This window comes from Hevea brasiliensis, chromosome 1 (assembly GCF_030052815.1).
Source record: "Hevea brasiliensis isolate MT/VB/25A 57/8 chromosome 1, ASM3005281v1, whole genome shotgun sequence".
Lineage (NCBI taxonomy): Eukaryota > Viridiplantae > Streptophyta > Magnoliopsida > Malpighiales > Euphorbiaceae > Hevea > Hevea brasiliensis.
Window position 1 is genome coordinate 103,891,516 of NC_079493.1, and position 27,567 is coordinate 103,919,082.

At 36.5% G+C, this 27,567-nt stretch overlaps 3 protein-coding genes across 3 annotated transcripts; 1 reads left to right on the forward strand and 2 right to left on the reverse strand.

The window, feature by feature from the left end:
• Positions 1-447: 447 nt before the first annotated feature.
• On the reverse strand, positions 448-2,082 carry LOC131183239 (uncharacterized). The gene is made up of 2 exons (XM_058153642.1): positions 1,264-2,082; positions 448-1,164 (listed from the first exon to the last, which is right to left on the reverse strand). Exons 1-2 carry the CDS (start codon positions 2,080-2,082, stop codon positions 448-450), a joined length of 1,536 nt encoding a protein of 511 aa, XP_058009625.1.
• Positions 2,083-14,068: 11,986 nt separating this feature from the next.
• Positions 14,069-17,138, forward strand: LOC110667157 (protein CHAPERONE-LIKE PROTEIN OF POR1, chloroplastic-like). Its single transcript, XM_058146379.1, has 3 exons — positions 14,069-14,552; positions 15,523-15,883; positions 16,795-17,138. The coding sequence occupies exons 1-3, from the start codon at positions 14,208-14,210 to the stop codon at positions 16,968-16,970; spliced, it is 882 nt and encodes a 293-aa protein (XP_058002362.1). The 5' UTR covers positions 14,069-14,207; the 3' UTR covers positions 16,971-17,138.
• Positions 17,139-20,635: 3,497 nt separating this feature from the next.
• LOC110667169 (protein ALTERED PHOSPHATE STARVATION RESPONSE 1-like) lies at positions 20,636-25,420 on the reverse strand. Its single transcript, XM_021827930.2, has 4 exons — positions 23,923-25,420; positions 22,464-22,687; positions 21,755-21,978; positions 20,636-21,668 (listed from the first exon to the last, which is right to left on the reverse strand). The coding sequence occupies exons 1-4, from the start codon at positions 24,800-24,802 to the stop codon at positions 20,828-20,830; spliced, it is 2,169 nt and encodes a 722-aa protein (XP_021683622.2). The 5' UTR covers positions 24,803-25,420; the 3' UTR covers positions 20,636-20,827.
• Between the last annotated feature and the right edge of the window lie 2,147 nt (positions 25,421-27,567).

Consider the following 27,567-nt stretch of genomic DNA (forward strand, 5'->3'; position numbering starts at 1 on the left):
TGGTCAATGGTCCTGAATAAATAAAAGTGGAGTATATTAAAAAAAAAATAGATTTTAATGGCTAAAGAAAAAGAGAATTGGACACAAAATGCGCTATTAATTTATTAATACTTCAATCATAAGAAAAGGGTCCATTTACAGCATTACACTTGTCACCATGGATAAAATGATCAATTGTTGATAACAAAATGTACTTTACTCGAGATTAAGCATGAGGATATCTTCTGCTTCCTAATTATCAAGTTCTTGTCCTTCAGCGATTGGTGAAATCAGCGTTTCGGACATGGAGTCTAGCTGTATGACATCAATGGATGGTTCTAAAGGAGACTCTTCACTTTCTTCTGGATTCTCGATGATTGGTTTGGTGAAAACATCTGTGATTTTTGGGACAACTTTCACTTTCCCGGCTGTTCTATCAAACCTTTGATCCCTGAGCATATTCCTCATCTAGAATCTTCCATCCACTAAAGCATCTTCCTCATATCCCAAGCTGAAGTGACCAATCTTCTGGATAGCCGGTACAGGTTTGATAATCTCCTGTAACGCAGTGGCCAATCCCTTGCCTTTTTCATAGCCACTCTTCAACATCACCTTTACAACTATTGCGACAGCCCCTTCGTCCTTCGGAGTAGTTCTTTGTAACTCCAACGCTTGGAAAGAACTTTCCAAGGATCTTTCGGTTGTTTCTACATAAGGAACCGATTGAGGCTCAGTGACTAGCATGGCTTCCTCCCCTCTTAATGTGATGATTTTGCTGCTCATGATGTATTTGATCCTTTGATACAAAGTTGAAGGTACCGCATTTGACGAATGGATCCAGGGTCTCTCTAACAACATGGTGTATGTCAACTCAATATCCATTACTTGAAACGTGACGTTAAAAGTGCATGCCCTGATCTGAAGCGGCAAATCGATGTCCCCTAGTACCTCTCTCTTTATACCGTCAAAGGCTCTTACTACTATGGCACTTTGGCATATGGCTGATGGATCAACAGGTAATTTTGCTAATGTGGCATTAGGCAAGACATTGAGGGCAGATCTATTATCAATCAGGACTTTAGCAACTATGTACCCCTTACACTTGACTGTCACGTGCAAAGCTTTGGTATGCTTCAAGCCAGTCGGGTCTACTTCATCTTCCGAAAAAGTGATAAAATTGGACGCCTGAATTTGCCCAACTATTTTCTCAAATTGCCCCGGTGTGATGTCGGGGTTCACAAAGGCTCGGTCCAGAACTTTTTGCAAGGCATGACGATGAACTACCGAGCTTAAAATCAAGGACAGTAAGGAAAATCGAGTGAGTGTCTTTCTTAACTGCTCAATGACGTCATATTCGCTTTGTTTTATGATCTGTAGCAACAGTTCCTCCTCTTCTTTCTTTTCACTAGGTTCCCCTTTCTTAACCCTCACAGCCCCTTCCTCCATATTTTCTTGTGGCTCTCCCATTTTTACTCTCTCCTTCTTCGTTTCTGCCTCATCATTTCCGTAACATCTCCCACTCCTGGTTATAAAGTCCACTTCCTGATCTTGTGGGAGTGAGTTACTGGTTGTGATAGGTTTTGGGTCTGGTTGGGGAGTAGCATTGTTGGAGGGTCTTATACAGGTCATCTTAAAATGCTCGTGAGGAGCGAAGCATGGCTTAGGAGGGGTAATGGGTTGAGTGTGGGTATGGTTGAGGGTAGGAGTTGAAGTGCTGCTGGATGCACCCTGAGTAAATTCTTGGAGGTTGTAGTTCCAAGGTACCGCATGGGTATTAGTGACTGAGAGTTGAGGTGGACCTCGGATAATCGTTATTGGTGGTGTTGGTGGTGTTGGTGTGTTGGGAGCAGAAAAAACTATTCTTGGATTGGGGGTAGAGGCCTCTCGGCCGAACCTGGTTATGTTCACTTCACCCTCTATCCTCGACTTTCGCTGACATCTCAAAGTTTTGAGTGATAACATCCTCCGAACCTCCTGCCTAAATTCGTCACAGTTGTGTAACTCATGATTGGCAGCTCCTCCGTGGTAGCGGCATCCTGAATTATGCTGATCACTTCCTGACCTGGATCCCTGAGGGCATAGGTATCCCTCTCTTACCGCCATTGCAAAAATCTCCTTGAAATGAGGAATCAGCTGATCTACCTCTAAAATTGATCTTTCATCCTCAAGTTCTATCAAATTCACGCCATTTCCTGTATCATGATTAGGTAATGGGTTTGAAGTGATGTTGGGAAGAGAGCCATTTCCCTCAATTTTAAGCCATCCGTTTCTGATCAGAGCCTGTACCTTTCCCCAAAGAGCTCCATAATTATCTATTGAATGCCCCACTACCCCACTATGATATTCATATCGGGCACTAGCATCATACCACCTAGGATATGGTGGCTGAACCGGGTCAAGGGGAATGGCCACTATGTGATTTATACCCAGGAGGTATCGGCAGATTTCACTGAGCGAAAGGGAGAGAGGTGGATCAGGATTCCTTGGGGTCTTGGGTTGGTTTGAGGAGCAGGTGGTCTCAACTGATTAGGTTGGGCAGGCGGTTTGGGGTGGTAAGCAGCTTGAGGTGGATATTGTAGGCGAAGGTGAGGATAATTTGGAAAAAGGGGCGGAACATTTGCTATTATTGGGCCCTGTATTGGAGGGTATGGTCAAAAGTTATTTTGAGGGAGTGGTGGTTGAGCTTGTCGGGTGATAGAGTGTAAATCACCTTCCTTCTTTTTCCCGAAACTTGCTGTTTTCTTTGCATAGTTTTCTCCGGTCAACTCCTACAACCTTCCTAATCTGAGGTTAGCTTCGATTCTTTCACTGGCCTGGATAATGTCGGAAAAGCTATTAGACATATTTCCGATCATTAAATTGAAATATAGGGCCTTCAGGGTTTCAATGAAGAGAGAGCAAAGCTCATTGTCAGTAATTGGAGGATATACCTCAGCTGCCTTTTCACTCCATCTCTGTGCATATTCCTTAAAGCTCTCCTTCTCTTTTTGCATTAGATTTTGAAGGTCTCTTCGTGTTGGGGTGACATCACAGTTGAACTTGTACTGCTTGAGGAAAGCATCAGCCAAATCTTTCCAGGAGCATAGTTTGCTCCTATCCAGTTGTATGCACCATTGCAAGGCTGCCCCAGGAGGCTTTCATGAAAGAAATAGACCAGAAGTCTGTCATCTTCTGTGAGGGTGGACATCTTGGCTATGTAAGTGGCCAAATGGATGCGGGGGTTTGAATTTCTGGTATACTTGTCAAAGTCCAGAACTTTAAACTTAGGTGGTACCACTACATCCGATACCAATCTCAGTGAAGATACATCAACTGAGCCATAAATGTTCAGACCTTCTATAGCTCTTAGTCTTTCCTCTAGAATAGATAACTTCTCACTTTCTTTTTCTTTATTTTCACTCCCTGCTACATAAGCCATGCCTCTGGTTGGGAAATAAGTTATAGGGTGAACTGAAGGGATTGGTATGGAAGGGTACAATTCGGCGTTTGAGACAGCTAGATGATAAGAAAAGGGTAATTCATTATTTAGGAATGTTGGGTTGACAGTGATCGTCAGACCAGGAATAGGAGGCTAGAAGGTGAAAGAGGTTAAAGCTTGATGGAAATCAACTGTCGTTACGAGTGGGCGAGGTACTGGTAAATTTGATTCTGGTGTAGGTTGAATGATTTCTCTACTTTGGGACATCTCTTTCATCAATTTTATTAGCTCTAAGACTTGGTCTCTCAATTCTGAAACTTGTCCTTATAGGTTCTGCACTTGTTCCTGGTCTTCTATTATCTTCTTCGCTCGGGACCTTGTTAAGTACACTCTTTTTGGTTGAACTGCTTGCTCGGTCGGGTTTGCTTTGTTTGGAGCAATGTTGATTTCCTGTGGAAAGTTTTTAAATTAGTTTTAAATCCTGTTAGAGTTAAAGATCCTAACTAGGCAAAGGATACGGTGGCAGATGACTGCCGAAATGGAGTTTGCAGAAGGCGAATGGCATCAACTTTATCATGGCATCACTCGATAGTCCAACAGTGAATGACGGGATTGTATGCGTATCTATGATATTTGTCCATATGACACATTCGTCTTTTTATATAACCCTAACGATGATAGTTCCCACGGGAGTTATACTATTCATTCATATTTTGCTAAATATGGTTCAAACAATTCATTAACAATTAGTTCATACATAGCATTCTTTGCTATTGCCTAGGTTTAGGAAGACTCTTTAAAATACAATGACATCTTTTGAGGTACTCATAGAGTCTTTCTTCTTATCTGCCAGGATTGAATGTCTTTAAGGCGTACTCAGATTCTGGCAGTAGTTCTTGTTTCCCTTGTGCTATCATTCTCTCTAACTGATCAATATTTTCTCTCAGCTCTTGATGAAGGGTTGCTTGCCTTTCCTTTTCTTTCCTTTCGTTGGCACATTCTTTCAAAATGTCATTAATAAGTTGTGCCTGCTCCTTCACTTCAAGCTTCTTCTTTTTGCTTTCCTATTTATATACTTCCATAAGTATTTCCTGATATTCCAGCTTCTCCTGTATTTTGCCATTCTGGACTCCTGCCTCTCTCACTGCATTTTGAAGCGAGGTCTTTTCTTTCTCCCACTGTATCTCTTGTCCCTCAAATTCTGCCTTTTCTACTATCACTTCTTCCCTGAGCCTTTTTACCTCTTTTTTCAGGATTTTCTGTCGATCTTCCAACTGCCTTATATGTTCTTGCTATTACTGGTTCTCGACGCTCGAATTTTGTAGAGAGCTGACCAACTTGGCACTAACTTCTTCTGAAAGAACTTCCTGATGAGGCATGCTTCCCTTAGGCTCTGCTAGTTCGAAAACTTGATATCCCTGGTCTCTACTTGTTCTTCATCTGAGGTAATCTTCCGTGGTGCTTGGCCCTTTAGGCGACCGTTCAATCATGGTGACCCTTTCCCAGGATTTGCGAAATGCTTTCAGTTCTTCCTCTCTGCCGAGTTCATGATAGAAATGAGCTTGATGGAAACTTTCAACATTGGGCGTGAACTGGGTTGAACCGAATTGCCTCATTACCAAAGCTGGGATGTAACTTGTGCACCCGGTCAGTCCTATTAAAAGTACCAAGTGATTATCCCTTATACTGAACAAAATGGGCTGGCCCATAGTCCATAACTTCCTCCAGCAATAGTTGTGACTGTTGAAGCTTAGAATCTGCTCTTACCATTGCAGTTCATTCTTTGGACTTATTGCTAATCTAGCCATTTTTTTCAATGAGAGGCTGGTTAGGATACCAGGTTAATCCCTTAGTTTCCAAAGGACAGATGTGGCTGAGGATCCAAAGATGTAGCAATTAGGAATAGCACTTGATGGTCCCCTTACCGTGTCGTCGGCAATATGTTAGAGTCAAGAGGGTCTCTGCAAGGATGACAGGTATTGGGTTGACATTTTGCTTCTCTACTGCCCAAAATATTTCCGTGATGCTGTAAGTTATAACTCCTAAAGTCCCAGGAAATAAGATCAGGCCGTAAATTCCCAAAGCTAGTGCCAACGAAGCCTGTTCCTATTACTTGCTCTGAATATGCAGATCCAAATGCTTTTTGATGTAAGTCCAATACCACCCATGTGTGCTTTTCTTGACGGTTTCCTTTGTCTTTGCTTCCTCTGTAGAGATTCCAAGTATATGTGAAAACCATTTCCAGGTCTGCCTATGCTTGAGGTGTAGATAAATCTGATTCTACACCATATAAGGGATTTCTAGCAGCGCCTAATATTCTTCTATAGTGGGAATTGTATCAATATTGTTGAAGGAGAACACCTTATACCTAGGATTCTAAGTTGATAGCATGGCTTTTAATGTAGGAACTTGTACTCTGACCCGTATCAAAGTTGCAATCCTCCCATACTTTTCCTCAAACTTTACTTTGACATGATCGGGAAGTGATTTCCAATTGCTGGATAAATCCTCAAGACCGGTCATTCTAACCTCAACCTTACTTAGATCCAATGGAGGTAATGGGCCAATGTCTACCCCTATGTCATCAATCTGTGGGGACTCTGACCTATGAATCAGTTTGGACCATTGTCTAGCATTCTATTCCTGCCTTGAAACTCCTTCAGTTGACTGACTCGAGGATGCCATTTTAAAGTTTCTATTTATCCTTTACAGACTCCAATTTATAATGCCTGCGGAGAAAATACATTAACAGAATAAATTCAGGTAATTTTGAATTATACTGCTGGCGTGGCAATATTTGTACACCTATCAAAGTAGGAAGGTGTTTAGATCATCCTGACAGTATGATTCAAAATTACCCTCATGTTATTTAAAAATTTAAAAATATAAACAGTGTAAGGTGAAAGCAAGTATGTCCCTTTTGTCCTAAAATAGGGAGAGTCCTAATACCGGGTAAGTACTATCTAATTGGATAGTTCTATCTTATGAGGTAGTTTGCTATGGCTTTCAGCTAATGTGATAATTTAGCTCAAGGTCTAATTTTCTAAAGCCACAGGTTCCCAAATCATCCCTATTGTAAACAGTAGAGCCTCATTCCACCACTATGATACTAACGGGAGAATTCCATGGGTATCACAGTAGATGGAACAATTTTCAATCTGAGCAGAAGCCTTCACGGATACTAACGGGTTAAAACCCATAGGTACCGCTACATGACTCCCTCCTATTTCTTAAAAGGATAAGAAAGCCGGGGTATAGGGCTGAAGTGTGTGAGAACATCGTGTAAGTAATCAGTGTGTGAAGGGACATATTTACCTCTTCCCTGTACGGGGGGGAGTTTTAGACGAAAATTACTGTAATAAATAAGATAATCAAAATAAGCGAAATGGTTAGAGAGAATAACAATAATCAATATATTAGGACTTTCGAATTTTATAAGTTAAGCCCCCTAATTATGGTTTTAATTTACACGAACATAAAATTAAATCTGCTTTCGGACCTCTAAACCAGGGTTAAGGTGATAACCTCCCCAGCGGAGTCGCCAAGCTATTGCAAGGGTTTTGCGGTGACTGGATGATTTCTCACCGAAGTGGGAAAAGTGAGGAGTCACCACTTTAATTTTGAGAGAAATTAAAGAAAACCATTTGTAAAAATAAAAATCCACTTTGAAAAAAAAAAACAGAGATTCTAGGTTCGGGGTCCGTATACGGGTGGGGAAGGTGTTAGGCACCCCACCTCATCCCTCAATGAGGGTAAGCAGATTTAATGTTATGCTCTTTATAAATTCATAATTTAGGGGTTAGAATGATGATGTTAATCCTTTGCATAAATAAAAGGAATATTTAATATTTCACTATTTTGGGTTGCCCAATAATACGAGTACATGAGATGACCCTTCAGTGAATAGGTATTGTGTAATGGATTTTTATTAGGGGTTAATTTGAATGCTGAAGTTGTGATATCTTAGTTTAAATTTAAGCTAAGAGAATTCGGATAAGAACTCTCTCCCGATCTCTTAATGTATTCTATTAAAATTTAGTGGATTTCAGGTAAGAACTCTCTCCCGATCTCTACATATTTTTTAAGATTTTTGTCGAGAATTCCCGTAAGAACTCTCCCCTGATCTCTTAATATATTGCGTTAAAAATTATGCTGAGTTCGAGCAACAACTCTCCCCCGATCTCTTAATGTATTCTATTAAAATTCAGCAGATTTCAGATAAGAACTCTCCCCCGATCTCCACATATTTTTAAAGATTTTTATCGAGAATTCGGGTAAGAACTCTCTCTCGATCTCTTAATATATTGCTTTAAAAATTATGCTGAGCTTGGGTAAGAACTCTCTCCCGATCTCTTAATATATTGCGTTAAAAATTAGACTGAGTTTGGGTAAGAACTCTCCCACGATCTCTTAATATATTACATGAAAAATTATGCTGAGTTCGAGTAAGAACTCTCCCCCGATCTCTTAATATATTGCATTAAAAATTGTGCTGAGTTCAGGCAAGAACTCTCTCCCGATCTCTTAATATATTGCATTAAAAATTAGACTGAGTTCGGGTAAGAACTCTCCCCTGATCTCTTAATATATTGATCAGAATGGCGTTTTATAAGAACTTTAAACTAAGGATCCTGGAAAAAGGGTCCTTCTTGACCGTTATTATATGGGAATGAAGTATCGAAGACACAGGAAACTCCCGTGTAAAGCTTTTTCTAGCCCACGGGACCTTATAACTAGAGGGCGGACGATAGGCCGAACTCTTTGTCGATCTTTCGCTTGATCGCTTTATCAGAACTCTTTGATTTGTGACATCAAATATCTTTTTTGTCGCTTGCCCGGGATCCGAACTTATCTTGATTCCCAATTTATTGTCTTATTGCCTTGGTTTTTTCCCAGGCCCGATCTCATGACTTATTTGTTTGGCCTAATCTTGTTTCCATCCTATTTGACCTTTGCTACACCTATATTTCTTTATCATTTTTAATTTATTCAGACCAAAAACTTTCATATTAAAGTACTCCTGCCTATATTCTTTAGAGTATTTATGAGTCGCCGAGGGCTCAGACTTCTACACTAGGTGACGATAAAAGAAGTTTATGAATGAATAAATAGAAGGCACAGGAAATAACTATGGGCCTAGATGGCCTATTCTGAGATTTAGTGTGACTGGATATAAAAGAAACTTTAAAAGAAAACTGGGGAAAACAAACCAAGGGTATTCAACAAAATGACAGTTTAGACACTTACCTGTGAAAAGTTAAGGAGACAGGCGAGCTGGCTCCGATATCCACAAATCTTGGAGAGGTGAAAGCTGACGGTCGAAGGACTTGAGCTTACCCTAGGTAATGGGAATGGATTAGAACGGAGTTGAGCTTGGAGGGTAATGCACAGATACTAGGGCGGTGGGAATGAGGGGGAGTAAAGATGGTTTCACAGGGCAATGCACAGGCACTAAAAATGAAAATCTCAGGATTTAGAGCTCCTTTTGATGAAATACTTCAAAAAACTGGTTTCTAAAGTTTCCCAACAATCTAAAGCTCAGAATGACAAGTAGCAAGACTGAATCAAAGTTCATAGTCTTTCCACCATAATCACCACCTTCTCCTCTTTTTTTCTACAGTGTTGCATGCAGGTATTTATAGGGAATGCGTGTTCAAAATAAAGGGTCAGGATCTTATTAGGGGCAGACGGAGGGCTCAGATTCAAAATGACATAATCTGATGTCTGAGAATTAAAGAGAATCAAAATAAAGGGTCAGGATTCCGTTCAGAATATCTGTCCTTTCTCCCCTTAATCCAATGGTCAAGGGTCTCACCTTACGAAATGGATCCAAAGGCTGGGAATAAAAAGCGCCGAATCTATCGTCTACTTTCAATCCAAGGGCTCCATATCCATCCTTACAATTATAATCAATGGTGTAGATCGGGATGTATAGGGCTGCTTAATATTTTTAGCGCCTGGCGGCTAGGAGGGCGTCCTTGCAAATGAGATGTGTGGTGAGGATCTGGTCATGCCTGCAATGCTTTAACTAACTCAGATCTGACGATAAAAAGAGTTAATTGAAAGTTTTGACCGGAAGTTATTTAACCCTTGTGCGTTCTCCGATTTCTATAAGTCATCTCCTGTTTCTTCCGATCTTGTCGTGACTGATCTACCCTAAGATTATTATTCCGATCTCTATCTTCTTTTGCGTCTTGTCTTTTATTTCCCGATCTCACTATTTTTCCAACCTCCTACTCAATTTGACCTGTATCAGTCAAAGCAATAAATTCTTCGGTTATCGATGAGCCCGCTTCGAGTTCTGCAATAAATGCCAGGGCCCTATATATATGCAGCAATAGGAAATCACCTTTACACTTCACTTTTCTTTTTTTCAGTTTATTTTCAATGTACCACTTCCCCAATTCTAGCTTTTCTAGTGATAATTCTAATTATGATGGCCATTTCTATCCTTTTTTTACTGTTTCGTTCGCCCCTAGCCTGAAAATTTATGACCCCGGCGATCGGAGAGCTATAAGAACGTCATCTAATGACAGTGAGGGAATCAGACTAATTTACCGATCAAGATCGAAAGTGACGGCCGTGCTGATCTCGAATTGGTCTATCGGTACAATCAGTAGACCGATCTCAGATAAGAGGACTGCTAATTTCAATCTTGATGTCAGTGACCGCCTCTTGAAGTTCATTTGGCTTCCAACCGTATCAGGCGTCCCGACTGCAACTCGGTTCTGGTCAATAACATCGGCGATGACTCTGCTCAATATCATGAGAGTTATAGTCACCCTATCTGAGCTGCACATCTATCCAATATTTATGGCTGGCTTTCTGATCAAACACATCTTTTGATTTAGCCACAAGACTAGGTTTTGACATAGGCCAGCATTCTAGGCTTCAGAGTAGTCTTAAGCTAGGTAGAATGTAGTACTGATTTTGAGAGATCGCCCAAATGATGTAATTGAGATCGCGCAACTGATGTAATCACATCTTTTGAGATTGCCCAAATGATATAATTGAGATCGCCTAACTGATGTAATCAGATCTTTTGAGATCTCCCAAATGATGTAATCAAATCTTTTGAGATTGCCCAAATGATGTAATATGATCTTTTGGAAATGAAATGAAATGAAATTTTTACTTTGAATGTTTTTGTTTTGTTATTGCATTGGTTATATTTCCGATCTTTGATAAGTGTACTAGATCTGATCCCTAGACGAATCGTTATTTGTTGATCCGTGGGTTTGGAAGTTTGTTTAATCCGATGACCTTAGTTGACCAATCTCATTTATCCGATTTTTTTACTATGTTTCTGGAACCTTCTTGCGACGTGTCAAGGAGGCGGCCCGATTTCGCTAACCGATGTGTCACTTGGGTCTTCGTGAGCATTTAATGCTCAAACAGGTATAAATAGGGGAAAGGTGAGTCATTTGTTTTCTTATGTCATTTTCAGACCTTCCCGTAGCGATTTCAACACTTCCTCTTGCTTTCTAAAGTTTTCAAGCACCGATTTATACTCCGGTAAGGGTTTTGATCTTTTCTCGATTAATTTTCATTTTTATTTTCTGAAAATGAGAGGTACCGATGATCAGAGAGCTGCTAGTCCTCCCTCCGTTCATATCTCATGGACATCGGACGAAGTTGAGGTGGTCAGGCCTTGCGGGTGGCCCGAACCTTCTACAACCTCTGTCTCAGCCCATGGTCGGGGGCCCAATCAAAACAAGCATCTTCTTCAGGGAAAGAAAACTTACCCATGGATGAGTTACCGTCGGTCCTTAAGGAAACCGATCTATAGTCCATTAGTCAAGAATATAACCTTCGGACTAACTCCTTCGAGCTCATCAGATGTCATGGCGATCTCCAAGCTGATCATTTCTTTGAAGAAAATGACATGATCATGGTATATGAAAAACAATTGAAGGCCGGGCTTCGGTTCCCCCTGGACCAATTCTTTAGAGCCGTTCTGAATGTATGTGTAGCCCAAGTGCACCCGAACTCTTGGCGGACTCTGGTGGCTTTCAGAGGCTTATGCCAAGCTAAAAAGCTCAAGCCTACAACAAAGGTTTTCACTGAGTTACATAGGCTCACTCGACGAAAGGACGATAAGTATTGGTTTTTCCAAGCCAAGCCGCCCTGTGAGTTTTTTACCGATCTCCCTTCTTTATTGAAGAATCGGAAGAACCGGTTCTTCATATTGAGGAGTAAGATCTCGAATGGCTTTGAGGGTATCCCGTGCAGTTGGCAGTACTTGGTCCCTTCAGTTCCAAAGAAGATCGCCCTAAATAAAGACGAAGACGTCATGGTAAAGGAATTGAAGGATCAGGTGGCTACTCACAAGTATTCATGTCTAGATGCAGTTATGACCGAACTGAAGTAGTGGCTAATGCAGATGATTGCCCATGAGGATTATGAGCTGCAGCTCTCTGAACTTGGACCCGGGATCGGTATAACCTAAATCTTTAGCCTCCTGACTTAGGTGATCTCACTAACTTATTTTCTGTGCAGGTATGGCTGGAGGCAAGGGCGCGAAGGAGAGCTACAAGCAAAAGAGGGAGGTCGCCCAGAAAGTGCTAGAAATGAATATTGTTGTTGTATCCCAGACACCAGGGCGAGACTCGGTAGAAGTGCCAGGCTCTTTGTCTCGACCTTCGGGACAGCCGATCCCAAAGATAGAGATCGCTCCTTCCCCTCCTAGACAAGTTGAACCTCCACCTCTGCCGGTTTCTTCAAGTGAGAAAGGAGGGTCTTCCCAACCTGCTATGAGGACCCTCTCTCATGGTGCCCAGGTCCTCATTCACTCGCTAGAGAAGAATCGCTAGGTTTGGGGGAATCTTGGCCTGGCTAAGGTTTTGGGTGCCACCATCTACTTCCAGGGCAATCGGAATAGGCTGACTCCGGATAGCATTGATGACCTCTTGGCTTAGACGATGAGCTTGAGCGTAGAGAGCCTTGTGAATCAACATATAATCAGAGAAAAAGCTCATCTCTTGAGATAAGAAATTCTGAAGGCGGTCCAGGACGCTGCTTCTGCCAAAACCCAATTTTCATCTGCTAAGGACTACATCTCCGAGATTGAGGGTCGAACGAAATCTTATGAGGATAGGATAGCCGAATTGGAGTGGGAACTCGAAGAAGCTCGGGCCTGCCGAACTGCCGATGTCTTACTGAGGAGATCATAGTGAAAGAGGAAGAGGCTGTGACGAGGGAACCTGGTGCTTATGTGAATGCTCATGGTGATCTTCTGGCCAAGCTTGTAAGGCGCTATCCTGAGGAAGACTTCTCCAGGATGGTGGATCTTGCCCCTAGAGGTGAAGAGGAGAGTGAGGAGGAGCTTCAGAGAGAGAGAGAGGATGATAAAACTGATAATGTACCCGAAGAGCAGGTTGGGGGAGACCCTCCCACTGAATGACTTGTACATTTTTTATTTTGAAATGAATTGAGGTCTTTTATGTTTAATTTCTTGATAAGATCGGAAAGCGTCCAAACCAAACTGTCTGAGTACTTAATTGAATTAAACCTGAGAACGACTATTAATCGAAAGATATCAAATTATTCCAAAAGATCGGAAAGACATTACACGCAAACATGAGATCGGACTGAGTCATGAACAAATACTGAATAGAACTTCAGAATATTAGAATTGCAAAGATTTGACACTGACTTGAACTTTTAAGGTCGGAACCATTATTAGACCGGATAAAAATCTTAACTTTATTTTGAGGAATATCTAGGGAATTCAAATGAGAAACTCGATCACAACATTAGTCGAATAAAATTCTGTGATATTTGTACATAGAGAGATCGGAGAATTACAGTAGGCAAGATTGAATGGTCTGGAGACCCAATGTTGACTCGAACTCTTCTAATGAAGACCAAGAGATTGGAAAGCAATCTAACTTGAGCGTGAGGTTGATTTGTTCCAAGGACGAGCAATCGGTAAGTTCATAAAAGCTACCTGTGATCGGCACATCGGTCGAGAACGGATAATAAAGTTTCAATTTTAAAAGATTCTTGCCTTCTAAGTTCGGTCAAAATATGGTGTCTATAAATATTTTAAAATTTTTGGTAACATAATTGATTAGTGAAATAAATGGATTGGAGATCTTAGAGTTGCATCAAAATGGATTAGGATTCATGTATTTATGACTTTCTTCATTAATGAATAAAATTATTTTAAAAAGAAAAATTGTCATAGTATAATATATTTTATTATAAATACAATAATATATAATTCAATTTTTGAAAATATATGAACCGTGTAAAAAATTGAAGCTAGTCCAACAAAGCCGTGTCTTGTAATTTTGAAGATATCATCAAACAATTGTATTTAGCAAATAGCTCTTCGACAATCTATAATTAAAATTGACTAAACTTTAGTTATATTTATGAGATTATTGAAAATAGACCCTATTTCAAATTTGAACAAGATTTAGACTTCTTATTTAAAAAATGCATGAATTTACCAATTTTTAGATTATTGTTAAAAAACCAACTATATAAATTTCAATAATTAATCATAAATTCAATTTATTTTAAATTAAATATAAATGTTATTATTATTTTAAATTAAAATTAAACCTAATTATAATTAAGTCTAAATTGAAATGGAAAAAAAAATATATAAAAACTGCGCCTGTCCCCATTAAGGTTGCTTCATAAATGTGGGCGAAGAAACCTCTTGTCCTGTGATCTCTGATCATGATCGAGCCATCTACATGTAACAAACAGCAATTGCCGCCGCTGCACCGAAACATTTCTCTCTATCGCGCTTATAGGCTCATGAGCCAAATCATCTTCTACATTTTTGTCCACAAAAATGGCTGCGGCCACTCTCTCCGTCCGGCCCAACCGTCTCTATCTTGATTGGCCCTTCTCCCGGCCACTGTTTCACCTTCCCAACTCCACCGTAACAAATACTCAAATAAAGTCCTTCAAGAATGAGCCTTGGAGGGCCACAATCGTCCCCTCGTCTCGCCGCCCTTTCGCGGCGGGTGGCGCGCGAGCCTCTTCCCGAGCCGACGACTCTGCGCCGTCTGAGATGTCGGTCGAGAACGCTCTCAAGCTTCTCGGTGTTTCGGAGAGCGCGTCTTTCGATGACATACTCCGCGCCAAAAAAGCCATTCTTGCAACGTGCAAGGATGACCAGGACGCGATTGCACAGGTTATTTTTATTTTTTTTTTGTTGGAATTTAGGAATTTTGATGTTTGGCATATTTAATTCTGTGTTTTTTTTTAATTAAAAGAAATCCATTTTGTTCTTCATTTAATTTTGAAGTTATGACTTTAAAATTTAACGTTTCAATTTCTTTTCTTGGCTTTCAATTTGAATTTTTCAAGATTGTTATGCGGTTATTACAAAACTGAAATGATCTTGTCATTTGTGTGTAGTTCATCCATTATGGGTAGGTAATTAATTGGATTTTGTATTGTGTTTGAGCATTGGATTTGTTTTTGAAGTTGCTGTCTGACTTGCCTAATGAACTTTGAATTTCATTACGCTGCTAATAGTTAAAACTTGGAACTGTTTAGCTAGTTTGTATGTTTTGTGTAATGGATCCTATGTGGAAATCTAGTGTATAAAGAATGGATTAGTGGAAATTTGAAATTTCTTCTTTAAAGCTAGTACTTATCAGTTCTTTTGTAAGATTGCATGATTTTGTAGATCTTGTTGACTGGATCTTTTGTATAATTTATTGCCTGTAACTTGCTATTCTTGATTTGTGTTGTATATTAAGCTTCAAATTCACCGTCTCATTTGTCTATTATTTGAAGATTGTTGAATCGTATGAAGCTCGCTCGATCCTGCCATGTTGTTCATGAAGTCATGATTCAGAGCATCCGTAAGGCATTAAAACATATTTAATTTTACCATTTTACGGTCAGTGCTTGTGTTTATATGCAGACCTAACCCATTATAATTCTGCATGCTATAAAAATCGTGTTGATTCAAGAAGTCCCTTTTGGTGATAATTCCATTATCTTAACATAAATCTGGTTGAATATATATTGCTTATTGTCATGAGCATTTTTTGTGCCAGGAAAAAGTTTTATATTGATGTTATTGATAAGTAGTTTTATAATAGTAAATATTTCAGATTTTTTTTTATCAATATTAGTTAATTTTGTATTAGGTTGAGGCTGCATATGATATGTTGCTTATGCGAAGCTTAACTCAACGTCGGTCTGGAAAAGTTGCAAATAGTGGCATCCGGTATGCAGACGTCAAGCCCTTAAACGGCCCTGGGTTGGGATCAGTACCTCAGTGGCTGCAGACAACTATGAAAAATGCACCCATTTCAGTGGAGACACCATCAGCTGGTGATTTGGGAATACAAGCAGGAGTTTATGGAGCTATGATGGTTTTAACTTATGTTAATGGAGCTACAACATCATCTGTGGCATCTTATGCTGGGGCTGATGTTCCTGGGTTGATATTAGCTACAAGTTTTGGGGCTTCCTTGTACTTTATGACCAAAAGGAATGTGAAGTTAGGTAATGGTCTCTATTTATATTTATATGGTTTTAATGAATTTTAAAGGAATTTTTCTGCAAAAGTTTCACATCTCTTGAATTTTTAATTTTGAAAGGAGTAATGATAGCTTACACGATTCTGAATGATGGAAATTTAACAATTGCATAATTATGCTTTTTTTTTAATGTTTAGACATATAGGAAAGGGCAGAGTAGTGCCAGGGCATTGGTGTTTCTCCTCCTGTTCATTAAAAAAATGGGGAAAATATTCAGGACTTGGCACATAATGCAAATGTTGAACCCAAGTTTATCTAAGGTGAAATTGAATAGCTTACTTCCTGCTGTTGCAGCTGGCTGTACTTGTGATCATACATGAGAACTGCATAAAGTAATTTCTTTTCTTATGAATTGAGGAAGGCTTCTTGCTGCAGTGGTTTATGGAATTTTCTTGTTATTAGAAGTGATTTACCTTCTCTTGTTTAGTCTGTTAATGGTTTTGCCACATCAGGGTTTCACATCTTCCCCTCATTTTGAAGGTCTTCTTTACATCCTTTCCTGGTGTTTGTTGTTGAGGAAGGAAAGGTAGGCTAAAATGGTGTTCCCATATAAAGAACATCTAAATACAACAATGATGGTTGCTTGAAACCTTGTGTTTATGACTTTGTCCGAAGTCAGAATCCCCCACCTATAGTTTCCCCCTTCCCTAAATAGTAATTTAGGAAAGGTTGATCTTCAACATGGTGGTTGATCTCCTATGAAAAATACTAATTCTTATTGCAATAGTGGGCAACAATTTGATGAAAAGGAATAAAGAATGCAAGACTAAAGGCTACATGGTCTGCACAAATTTAGAAACTTCCAATTTCTTTAGAAATTCAGATTGAATCAAAGAATTGGGTATCATCTAATATGATTTGCTTTCATGCATGCAGGGAAGGCCACCGTAATAACTTTAGGAGGGCTTGTGGCTGGAGCTGTGGTGGGGTCAACATTAGAGAATTGGTTGCAGGTGGACGTTGTGCCATTTCTTGGCATACACTCCCCTGCTACTGTAGTTAGTGAATTCATTCTCTTCTCTCAATTCTTGGTCTCCCTTTACCTAAGGTAATATTAAGAGGAGATTGTAATTTGTAAGTGAAACCTGTAATTATTCATTTGCATGATCGTACCCGAGCTTTTTTTATTAGGACGTGTATCGTTGCATGTTGTACAAAACTAAAAGTAGAAAGTAGTGAAACTTGAATAAATCTGAAATCTGCTTTAGAATTGCAATAAACATGTACTTGTCTTTGATAACTTCATCTTGGACCTTGGTACAAATTTACACTTCTTTGCTGATGTTAAATGGGAAAGCATGCAAATTCTTTTCAAGTTCTGTAATCTAAAATCTGAACACAAGATTGTTAACGGGAAGAATTTCATCTTTTTTTTCTGGTGTCATTCCTGCAATATTCCTTCAGTGATTGTGCTTTTTCTAGGATCATACCATTAGCTTGAACTAAATGAAACTCATAAAAGGCTGACTGCACTTTAAATTACCTCCTTTTTGCAAACTTGAGTTTCAATGTTCTGCTAGTCATTCAGTGTGCCAACTACTAAGCTCTATCATGTTCGTGGAATTATAAATGGATGTGGTAATTAGGTTCTTTTCAATAGTTTATGCTTCTTTATTTATTGGACTAACTTTCTTAGACTTGGTTCATTATGGATCCAAGACAAACACGTGGGTCTCACTTATTTTATGTGTGGGTTCCACAATATATGTGGGTTCCATAATATATATTGTGTTTTGGATTTATGATGAGTCGGTTCTAGGTAACAATTTCTCCTCCATTAACTAAAGGTTTGGAAATCCTAGCCAAACGTACCGCTCAAAATCTAGTGAAATGGAACAATTTTTGCAAGGCCAATTGAATTTTGTCGGGATGCCATGTTAAATGGTTTAGGACCACCACCTCAATAACCAACTACTTAACTAAATGTGCAACATATGAAAATAGCCTTATCAGTTGTTATCTAGCCCAAATGACTTTTAGGCGAATGACGGCCCAATAAAATCCAATAAAAACTATATGAATACTTTAACTAATTCGGTAATAGTTTTTAAAGTAATATTAATATTTTAATTTTAATTAAAATATTAATTTTTTTTATTTATATTGTTTAGGACTTTATACTAGTGTTTAGATTATGAAAAATTATCATTTTTAGATATTGACGAACTATTTTAATTAGAGTTAATAAAATAATACTAATATTTTTTATGTTTAATAACTATTTTTAATAAAAGCTTTTGCTTTAAATTATATATAAATAACTATTAATAATTAATATTTAAAAGTTGACAACTATTAAAATAGAACTATTAACATTGTCTAATTAATTCTTTATAGAATTACACTAGAATGTCAAGTTTATGATTGGAGTAACTTGTCAAAACCCATCAATTCCTATATACTAATTTCTACATCTAGGTTTTCTAATAGTTTCTCCAACACAATTTTTCTTTACTTAGGACCTATTTAGCATTGTTATTGAAATTGCTATTGAGAAAATTAATTTTTAAAATATACTAACTAGATAGTGTTAAAAAATAATTAAAAATTAAATTTAATTAATTTTAATTATAAAAATATTAAAATAATAAAATTATTTTTTTAAATTATTTTTTTAATAGAATCTAAAATAGTATAATAATTTTAAATTTTAAAATTGAATGACAAACAGGACATTACTGTCAAATGTATAACAGAAGTAATTTTGGTCACAGGTTCAACCAAATACCATGAGGAAAGCATAGGCCATTCCTGGCTGTGCGGGCCGAGAAATCAATGGGGAAAAAAAGTTATGTTTTATTTTTTATTTTTTGAAAAAAAAAAGCTAAGTTTTATAATCACAAGTCAGTCAAGAATTAAAGCTCATTGCCATTAGGAGACCTATCAATTCCACTGCGGTGCAGGCCATATTTTTTTTCAGACCCGTATTCATGATGTGATGGATCACTTCTTCGTAATAATTTTCTATCATGATTCAATATGCATCGTCCGTAAGCACGTCCATACTGGATTTCTTTTTTCCCCATTATTTTCCTTGTCTTTGTGTAGAATTCCAAGCTTTTGGGCCCAGCAAGCATAACGCAATTGCAGTGAAAGTGATTGCGTAAATTTTAATTAAGTTTTTGAAGGCGAGCAAAGTTTATGGATTAATTTGTAATTTATGTTAGTTTTGTAAAATTTTATTTTTTAATAAAGTAGTTTTTATATCTATTATTTATTTAATACTTAAATAATTATACATAAAATAGTTCATAACAAATAATATATATTTTTCTAAATTCCTAATTTTTTTTAATATTATGCCAATAATTTTGTAAGAAAAAAAATATTTTATCTATAGTAGTGTTTTCAATGAAAAAAAAATTATAAAAACTCTTTTATCATGATTTTCAAGAAAAAAAATTATATAAAAAAGCTTATGTTTATATGATTGAATATAATTTATTTTGACAATTATACATAATCATTTAAAATTATAATTTATTTATAATTTAAAAAATATTTTTAAAATTATATTTTAAATTAAATCTTTACATAAATTAATTGTTAAAAAATGGATTATTTATCAATTTAATATTTTAATATAAAAAATTTTAATGATTATACTTTAACAAAATATTAAATTTTGTTATACTTTAACAAAGTATAATTATTAAAATTTTTCATATTAAAATATTAAATTGATAAATAATCCATTTAATGTTAAAGTATAATTATTTAAATATAATTATTTAAAATTTTATAATTATTTAAATATAAAATAAATAACTAGTTAAAGTATAAAATTATTGATATATTAAAATTTTAATGATTAAATTATTATAAATTAAAAATTATTTAATAACATGAGCTAATTTATTAATTAAATTTAAATTTAAATACCAAATCGTTACTAAATTTATAAATTTTACTATATATTAGGACTTGGTTATAATTTTCTCAAAATAATACTTTATGTTTTTAACTCAATGTTATCAGAGCCTGTTTAGTATTATTATTGAAATTTACTTTTTTAAATATATTAGTTAGGAAGTGTTAAAAAATAATTAAAAATTAAATTTAATCAATTTTAGTTATAAAAATACTAAAACAACAAAATAATTTTTTTCAAATTATTTTTCTCAATAATATTTAAAATGATATTTTTATTCAAAAAAGTAATTTCAAATTTCAAAACTTAATGACAAACAGACTTTTAGAATTTTTTGAGAACTGAGATTACAAATCAAAACTCAAACCATCAAAACCAGGAAAACAACACTCATTATTTTCTGGTAAAATCCTGTAACTGTCAATTCTGGTGGCATAAAATGTCATGCAAGTAATTATTATAAAAATTTCCCATTAATTCAAAAAAAAAAAAAAGGGGAAGAAGAAGTGGGTTAGCAGTGTATTCAGCAACTCAATTCTCCAAGGCTGATGGTTCTATAATCATCCACAATTCTATTGTTTTGGCAAAGAATATTATCACCATTTAAAAGAAAATTATAATCATTTTAACAAACTTGCAAGTGTAAACAAAACTCCTCAATTCAGCCAACAATATATTAGTTTTGAGGGGGAAAAAAATCACAAAAACTGAATTTAGAGTAATCTTGAACCATTTAAAATTAAATTACCGAAAAACCCCCTCTATTCAACACCAGAATACAATTAATTACAAGGACTGCCTACTAAATTTCCCACCTCTGCATTTCTTGTTAACAAAGATGCAAGAAACAAGGAAATTTTCAAAGTTTTTGCAACAAAATTGTAGGCAATGTGACAACAATTCACAGTAAACAATTACTAATCCACGGTAACAAACTTGCTAAAAATGGAAATTAATTTGTCAAAGCGAGCTGCTTCAACATGATATAATATACAAGCAATCCAGAGACTAGATTCTTGAAACTCATTTTCAAGCTTTTTAAATGTCAATTTTTTCAAACTGAGCACCTTCTATATATGATTGGTTATCTAGTTTCCCAGCACTCTCACTGCAGTTCACAAGGTCATTGTACATTTTCATGGAAGCCTTGGAGAACTCTGTTATGGACTTGAAAACTGTCGAAAATCCTGTCTGAAATCCACTTAATGTAATCCTCTGTGTTTCTTGCATGCACTTGTGGTGTTTTTCCTTTTCCATGTCCAGCTTCTTCCTAAATATGTCCAACTGATCTTTCTTCGCTGTCAAGAGCTGATTGTGGTGCTCTGACTCCTGATCCGTTTTGAACTCTGTAAGCTTGGATTCAAGAAACCTGGTCTCAGTCTTTTGCATTGCCAGAGTTCTTCTGTCAAGTTGTTTTGCAAGATTGTCAACTTTCCTCTTTTGTTGTTGTTCCTCACCTTGCTGAGCCCATAAAGCCCTTACATCCTTTGAAAAGCTTCTCAATGCAAATGATACTGACCCACTTGGCAAGTTCTCCATCAAAGATAACCAATTATGGCAGATCACAAGCAAAGGTGGACCAGTCGCTCGATATGGTGCTGCTGAACTCCTGCTGCGTCTGGAGTAGAATTCAACTTCTGGGACTAAGAACTTGGTTAGCCAACCATGGAGTGCTTCAACGTATGCTTTTTGTGCTGCAACATACTCGGTAAAGCATGCACACCAATTGTGAATCTCAGCCTCAAGTTGAAGCGTCGCAAGCCGGTGAGAGTCATTGCAGAATTTTCCATATGCAGTGCAAGCAAAAGATTTTACTTCAAAAAGAATCTTGTTTTGGGTTTCATGGGATTCCAACATGATCTTCCAAGTGTGAGTTAGGCTGCACATTTGTTGACGACAATTAAAAAAGGGAAAAGCCACAATGAAAATGAACATAATAGCTTTTCCTATCTGAGGGTAACATACCCTTTCAAGAGTTCTACTATTTGAGGCTGCAGTTCTTCATCTCTAAGCTTTTCAATTCTCTTTGAGATTGATTCAGCACTTCGAATTGCAACCAAGATCCCAGCATATAAATCTTTTACTGCAGCTCTGGTCTTGTCCATCGCAAGTTCATCATCTCCTCGGACATCTTGGTTTCTTAGTCGTGAACATTTTCTTTCATAAATTTTCCATGTGCTATCTCCAGACTGAGGCACAGCAATTAAAATAACAAATCAGACTAGTAGAAGGAAGACACAAAGGACGATTTCTGCCAATGTTCTTAACCTTTTGCCAAAACCAGAAGCTCAATTATAGTATCAGCAGTTCAGCACCACCCTGGAAACCTAAATTTGATACAATACTCTCAAATATGTAGTTACTGTTTAAAGAAGAAATGGCATGAATTGGATTTTCCAACACGTCAAGTGTTTGTAGTTTGTTGAATTCACCTGTAAAAACATTGTCAGGGATACTGAATTTAATTCCTATGCATTGCATCTTTGACTCTTTGTGCTCAGTGGAGTTTGCCAAATATTACTGCTTCTTCACAAAGGTTGCTTAGAGATTCATGCAATAACCATCATTTGATGCTCAACTTCATGTTGATTTTTCTCGTTTAATGATCCAAGAATTTGCAAAGGCACTTTCACATATGAAGAATATAAAGATAGTTTACAGTGATTTAATTTACCTTGATTTCTTCATAAAGCTTCTTCTCCCAAGCATACAACCTGCCAAGTGTCAGTGAATGGCTTCCTGAATCCATTCCGCCATACTCATCAAACAGATCATTCTTATATTCTGTCCAAGTTGATGGACTTTTAGAACTGGATGCCACAAGACTCTTGCATGAAGGCTTAGATGAAGACGTGGACCGATGCCATGTAATAGCTTGAATGAGTTTTGTTGAGTTCTCTGCATTAGAACAAGACAAGCTTGTGAGGTTGATTCAACAAACTTATCGCATAAATAGTAGCAAATGTTCATCATAGATAGAAAACCTCAAGAAAGAATAAAAGGTGCTTACCAAATAAAAAATAAATAAAAGGTGAGAGATAAACTCACACTACAGAAAACAAGAGAAACATAAAGGCCAATATTTCAGTTTGATTATTACAATGATTCATTAATGAATCTCTACATGCTTATGAAATATCAGGGGGTAAAGATCCTCAAAAATATTCACAAAGGAAATGATGGGGGAGGAGAAAAGAAATTTCGAAATAAACTTTGAGTTATTACTAAAGAATAAAAGAGAAACCATGTGTAGCAGATAATCTTAATTTTGTCAGCAAAACCCACAATATGCATGATGATCAACAGGCCAATCATAGATTTTTTTAAAAGATAGGGGTGAAGAAGTCATATCAGTGGAAGATAAAAGATAAGCAAAAGCAATAGGAGAGAAGAATAAGACATGTAACCCAAAAAAAGAAGATGAGGAAGACAAAGAAATTCCTAGACAAAGGAGACAGAAAGAAATATTAACATGCCAAACCTAATTGGTTCAAGAAAGTGAAACCAGTGGATTTTGCAGCTTAATCTGCATAATTATATGCAAAAATTACCAATTTAAAGGCATTGGTAGAAGATTCTTGCAGTAATTAATAGAAAAGATTCTACCTTTCTGAACAAAGGAAAACAAGATTCATTAACTTATAGTAGTATAACAACAAGAAGAGGAAAAACCATATAAAAAAAGAAAAACTATAGGAAATGTTCTCACCTAACAAATAAAAATCTAGATAGAAGTTCCAAACTAATTAATACTAATGCAATGACAGAATATGTTATCATTTACTCAACCCAAAAAAAAAATTCATATCTTATAAATCCTCCAGAACAGGTTGTACTTTCAATTAGAAATTAGGTTGGATTTTAGAAACTCTTAAATCTATCATGAATACTATAGAAAAGTTTTCATTAAAAAAAAGGGAAGAAAAGTGAAAATACATTGAAGATCAGGAAAAAAGAGCAGAAAAATGGGAAATTATAAAAAACCAAAGAACCACTTCCAATTGTAAACATAACAGTAAATTACTTTAGATATTGGTTTCCAGCCGAAAAATGAAGTCGAGCAAAACTAAACTATGGAAAAAAAATATTATTTATTAACAAAGAATACAAGCAAAAGAAAAATAGATACCCACCTTTTAAATCCAAGCCAGATTGCAAAGAAACTCTATTAGCCTCTAGCATCCGTGACACATCCTTGCCAGAATCATAAGCCCTAACGAAATGGTCCTCAATATCTTTCAGTGCCTCTAATAGCTCCCTACCTCTCTCTGGTGTATCAATAACTGTAAGCCCCTTTTGCTCACATTGGCTCCCATTAGCAACTCCATCCACCACCTTAACGTCATCACTCGCACTTTCCTCAAGCTCTGCTTTTCCTTTCTTCTCAATAACCACAGTTTTCTTATCTTCTTCTTCTAATTCTTCTCCATCCACTTCTTCCTCTAGCTCTGGGATCCCTTCCTCTTCCCTCACCACTCTGAAGTCATCATCAGAACTTCTCCTACAACCACTTATAATTTCTGTTCTCATTGTATCAAATGGGTTAAAGAAATCCCACCCAAAATCTGCCTGTGGTGACTGTGGCATAGGAGGTGGCATTTGCATATAAAAGTACCCAAAACCTTGCTCCTCTCTCTCCTCTTCTTCTTTGGTTTCTTCTTCCTCACTAGAATCTGAAGAAGTTGTGGAACCACAAGACTCGCAGGCAATGGCTTCATGGGTTGTCGACTCAGATGGTCCTTGTTCAAGAAACATTGGATTTGTTATCACATTTTGTTCAGTAGGGGGTGGTGGAGGAGGGAAAGTGATGAGAAACGGTGAAGTTGGTGAAGAATGGCGAGCTACAAAGAGCTTTATAGCTGCTGCTACAGCGTAGAGAGATTGACAGTATCTACAATGTGCCTCTGCAAGTGCATATCTTCTCTCTACGGCTAGTTTTAGCAGCCGTTTTCTCTCCCTACAGATGGATACCACTTCTTGTTCTTCTTCTAGCTTGGAAGCAACACATCCCATGGTTTCTCTTGTTTAAAGCTGGAGGCGTGGGTATTTTCCTTGGCTTGAATAGGCGTGGATGCTGCCTTTAGACAAACGAGACACTGAAAAGTGAGAAAGGCGGTTCCTTGGGAAGAATCCGAGTTTTCTTTTAGGATAAAAGGGAGGTGGGGCTGTGCCAAACTAGGTTTTATGTGTGTGTGAGGAATAGTTCTAGAGATGGAAGCTTGGAAATGTAGCTTTTGTAGAATTTTCGGAGGAACCACTTTCATCTTTCAGTAAAGAAAGGCGTACTTCAGCTAGAAACTTAGCTCTTGGAGAAGTTTCACGAAATCCCATTTCATACCTTGGCTGCAGAGAGAGAGAGTTAGGCTGTGCAGAGCTAAAAATACATTAGCTAAAAATACATTTACAGCAGAAAGATTATCTTTTGCTTGCGAAAACAGTTCCTTTTCTAAGCAGAGAGATGGAGCTTGCCGTGGTGATTTTCTCAATAAACAAATGACGGTACAAAAACAAACCCTCTTAAAAAATAAAAACAAGTGATGGCTTGAGATTAGCAAAGGTTATGAAGAGAGAGAGTAGATGGCAGAGCAAGGGGTGGGCAAAGACAATTGGTGGTAGGAAAGCTGTTGGGGCTCGAGACCGAGGAAGAAGAGGGCAAAACAGACCTTTGAAACCCTTGTAAGTATTTTTAAATAATTATTTAAGTTATTAAATTAAATTTATAATTAAATACATCACTTATAATTTATTTAACATGAGAATAAGTTAGTAATAGTTAAATAAAATATTTATATTTAAATTTATAAATAAATTTAAATATAAATATTTTATTTAATAATTATTAAATTAATTTTTATATAAATTTAAATTTTTTTATATATCAAATTTAAATTAATTTACACTTCAATATAGAAAAATTAAATAAAAAAATAAATAAAATTACACCCATAATCCTATAATTATATATTTTAATAGTAAATAATAAGAATAAAATAGATATTTTATTATTAAAAAATTACTTTTTTCTTTTATTTTTTTTAATATTCAAAAGAAGCAAGGAAAATAATTTTCCTCACTTTTATTGTTTCTCTCTTTACTTTTTATGTTTTTTCCCCTAAAATGCTTTACAAAAATAGTGTCAATTTAATTAAATTGAGTTTTACCATTTTCATTATTGTTTATCCTTTAGCCTTTTTCTACATCAAAAAATGCAGTTCAATAATGATGTTTAGATTAATTAAATTTTATTTCCCTCATTTCCCATAATATGAGACTACTTTTTCCTTTGATTCACTTCTCGCAAACGGGGAATCACCATATACTTCTCAAAATAATGCAACCTCACTAGTCAACCATTAATGAACTCTCAAAATGTAATAACCTGTATTTTTTTTAATATAAAATTTATTAAATTTTAATAGTATTTAAATATTATATAATTAATTTATAATCTTGTAATACTTTAATTTATATATTATTTTCAATGTTATTTCTAAATATATTTTATAAATTATTTAATAATTAATTTTAAATATTAATATTAAATCAATTAATAAAATATTTTATTTTATTATTATTAACCTAGATTCTAAGATTTGATTTAGTTGTTATTAATTTGATTATTATTATTATTATTATTATTATTATTATTATTATTATTATTGAAGTGTTTTATTTTAATTTAATCTAAATATGTTAAAGTAGGCTTGGACCTGATTGAAGAGGAAGAAAAGGACCTACATGAAAGGACTGTGAAAGTTTAGAGATTAATAAGAAAGTAAAAATTAAAAAAAAAAAAGACCAATTAAAGCAGCTTATTCTCCCCCCTCCCCCCTCTCTCTTCTCTCTTCTCTCTTCCTTGACTACCTTCCTTCCCCTACCCCTATCTCTCTCTCTTTCTCCAGCCAGGGACCAAACCACCGCTGGCCAGCATCTCCGAACACTACCCTCACCATTAACAACCTCCGGCGACGTCCCAGCAGCGAGCTCCGGTAGCAAAAATATGAGGAAGGACAGAGAGAAGTTCATGCGTCATCAGAGCTTTAGACCCTGATTTCTAACGTTTCTAACGTTGGACGGCCATGCTTCCACCAGCATTCACCACCCTAAAGCCAAGTGCACCTTTCTCGACCGGTGATGCTCCAAACCGTCGCTAGTAGCTCATCGTTCTAAGAAGAGAGAAAAATTGGCCTTTCACCACTTTTCTACAAGATTTCGATCAATCCGACCACCAAATCAACGATTCGAGACCACCGATGAACTCAAGACGAAGAAACCTTCGAGATGGGACTAACCCCGCTCCGATCGAATACTGTTTGGAAAAGAAGATCATCGAATGGTCTAGATCATCGACTGGTCTAGATCATTTCATGAGATTTTTGACCTTTTTCGATGCTTGTAAATTAGATATAATTATATGATAATTATTAATAATTTATGAGCTTCATTTATGTGTGATTGAATAGGCGATATCTCACTAGCACTCGAAATCGAGTTTTTGACCTGGTCTGAGTGTCCGACAAGCTGTCCCAAAAAGGGATCATGTTTACGATCATTCCTAGTGTTTTTAGACATCCCATATGCATTTCAGGTAGCAAAATTTGCAATGGTAGCCCCAAACTCAAGTTGTATAAGTTTTACCTTGGCTAAGGTAGCTTATAAATCTGTAAAACATTCCTGGCTTAGTAAAATTGAGTGAAATAAATTTAATCAATACAAGGATGTTGTAAAGGACCTCCAGGAATACTTTTATAATTTTTGAAGTACTAAAAATAATTATT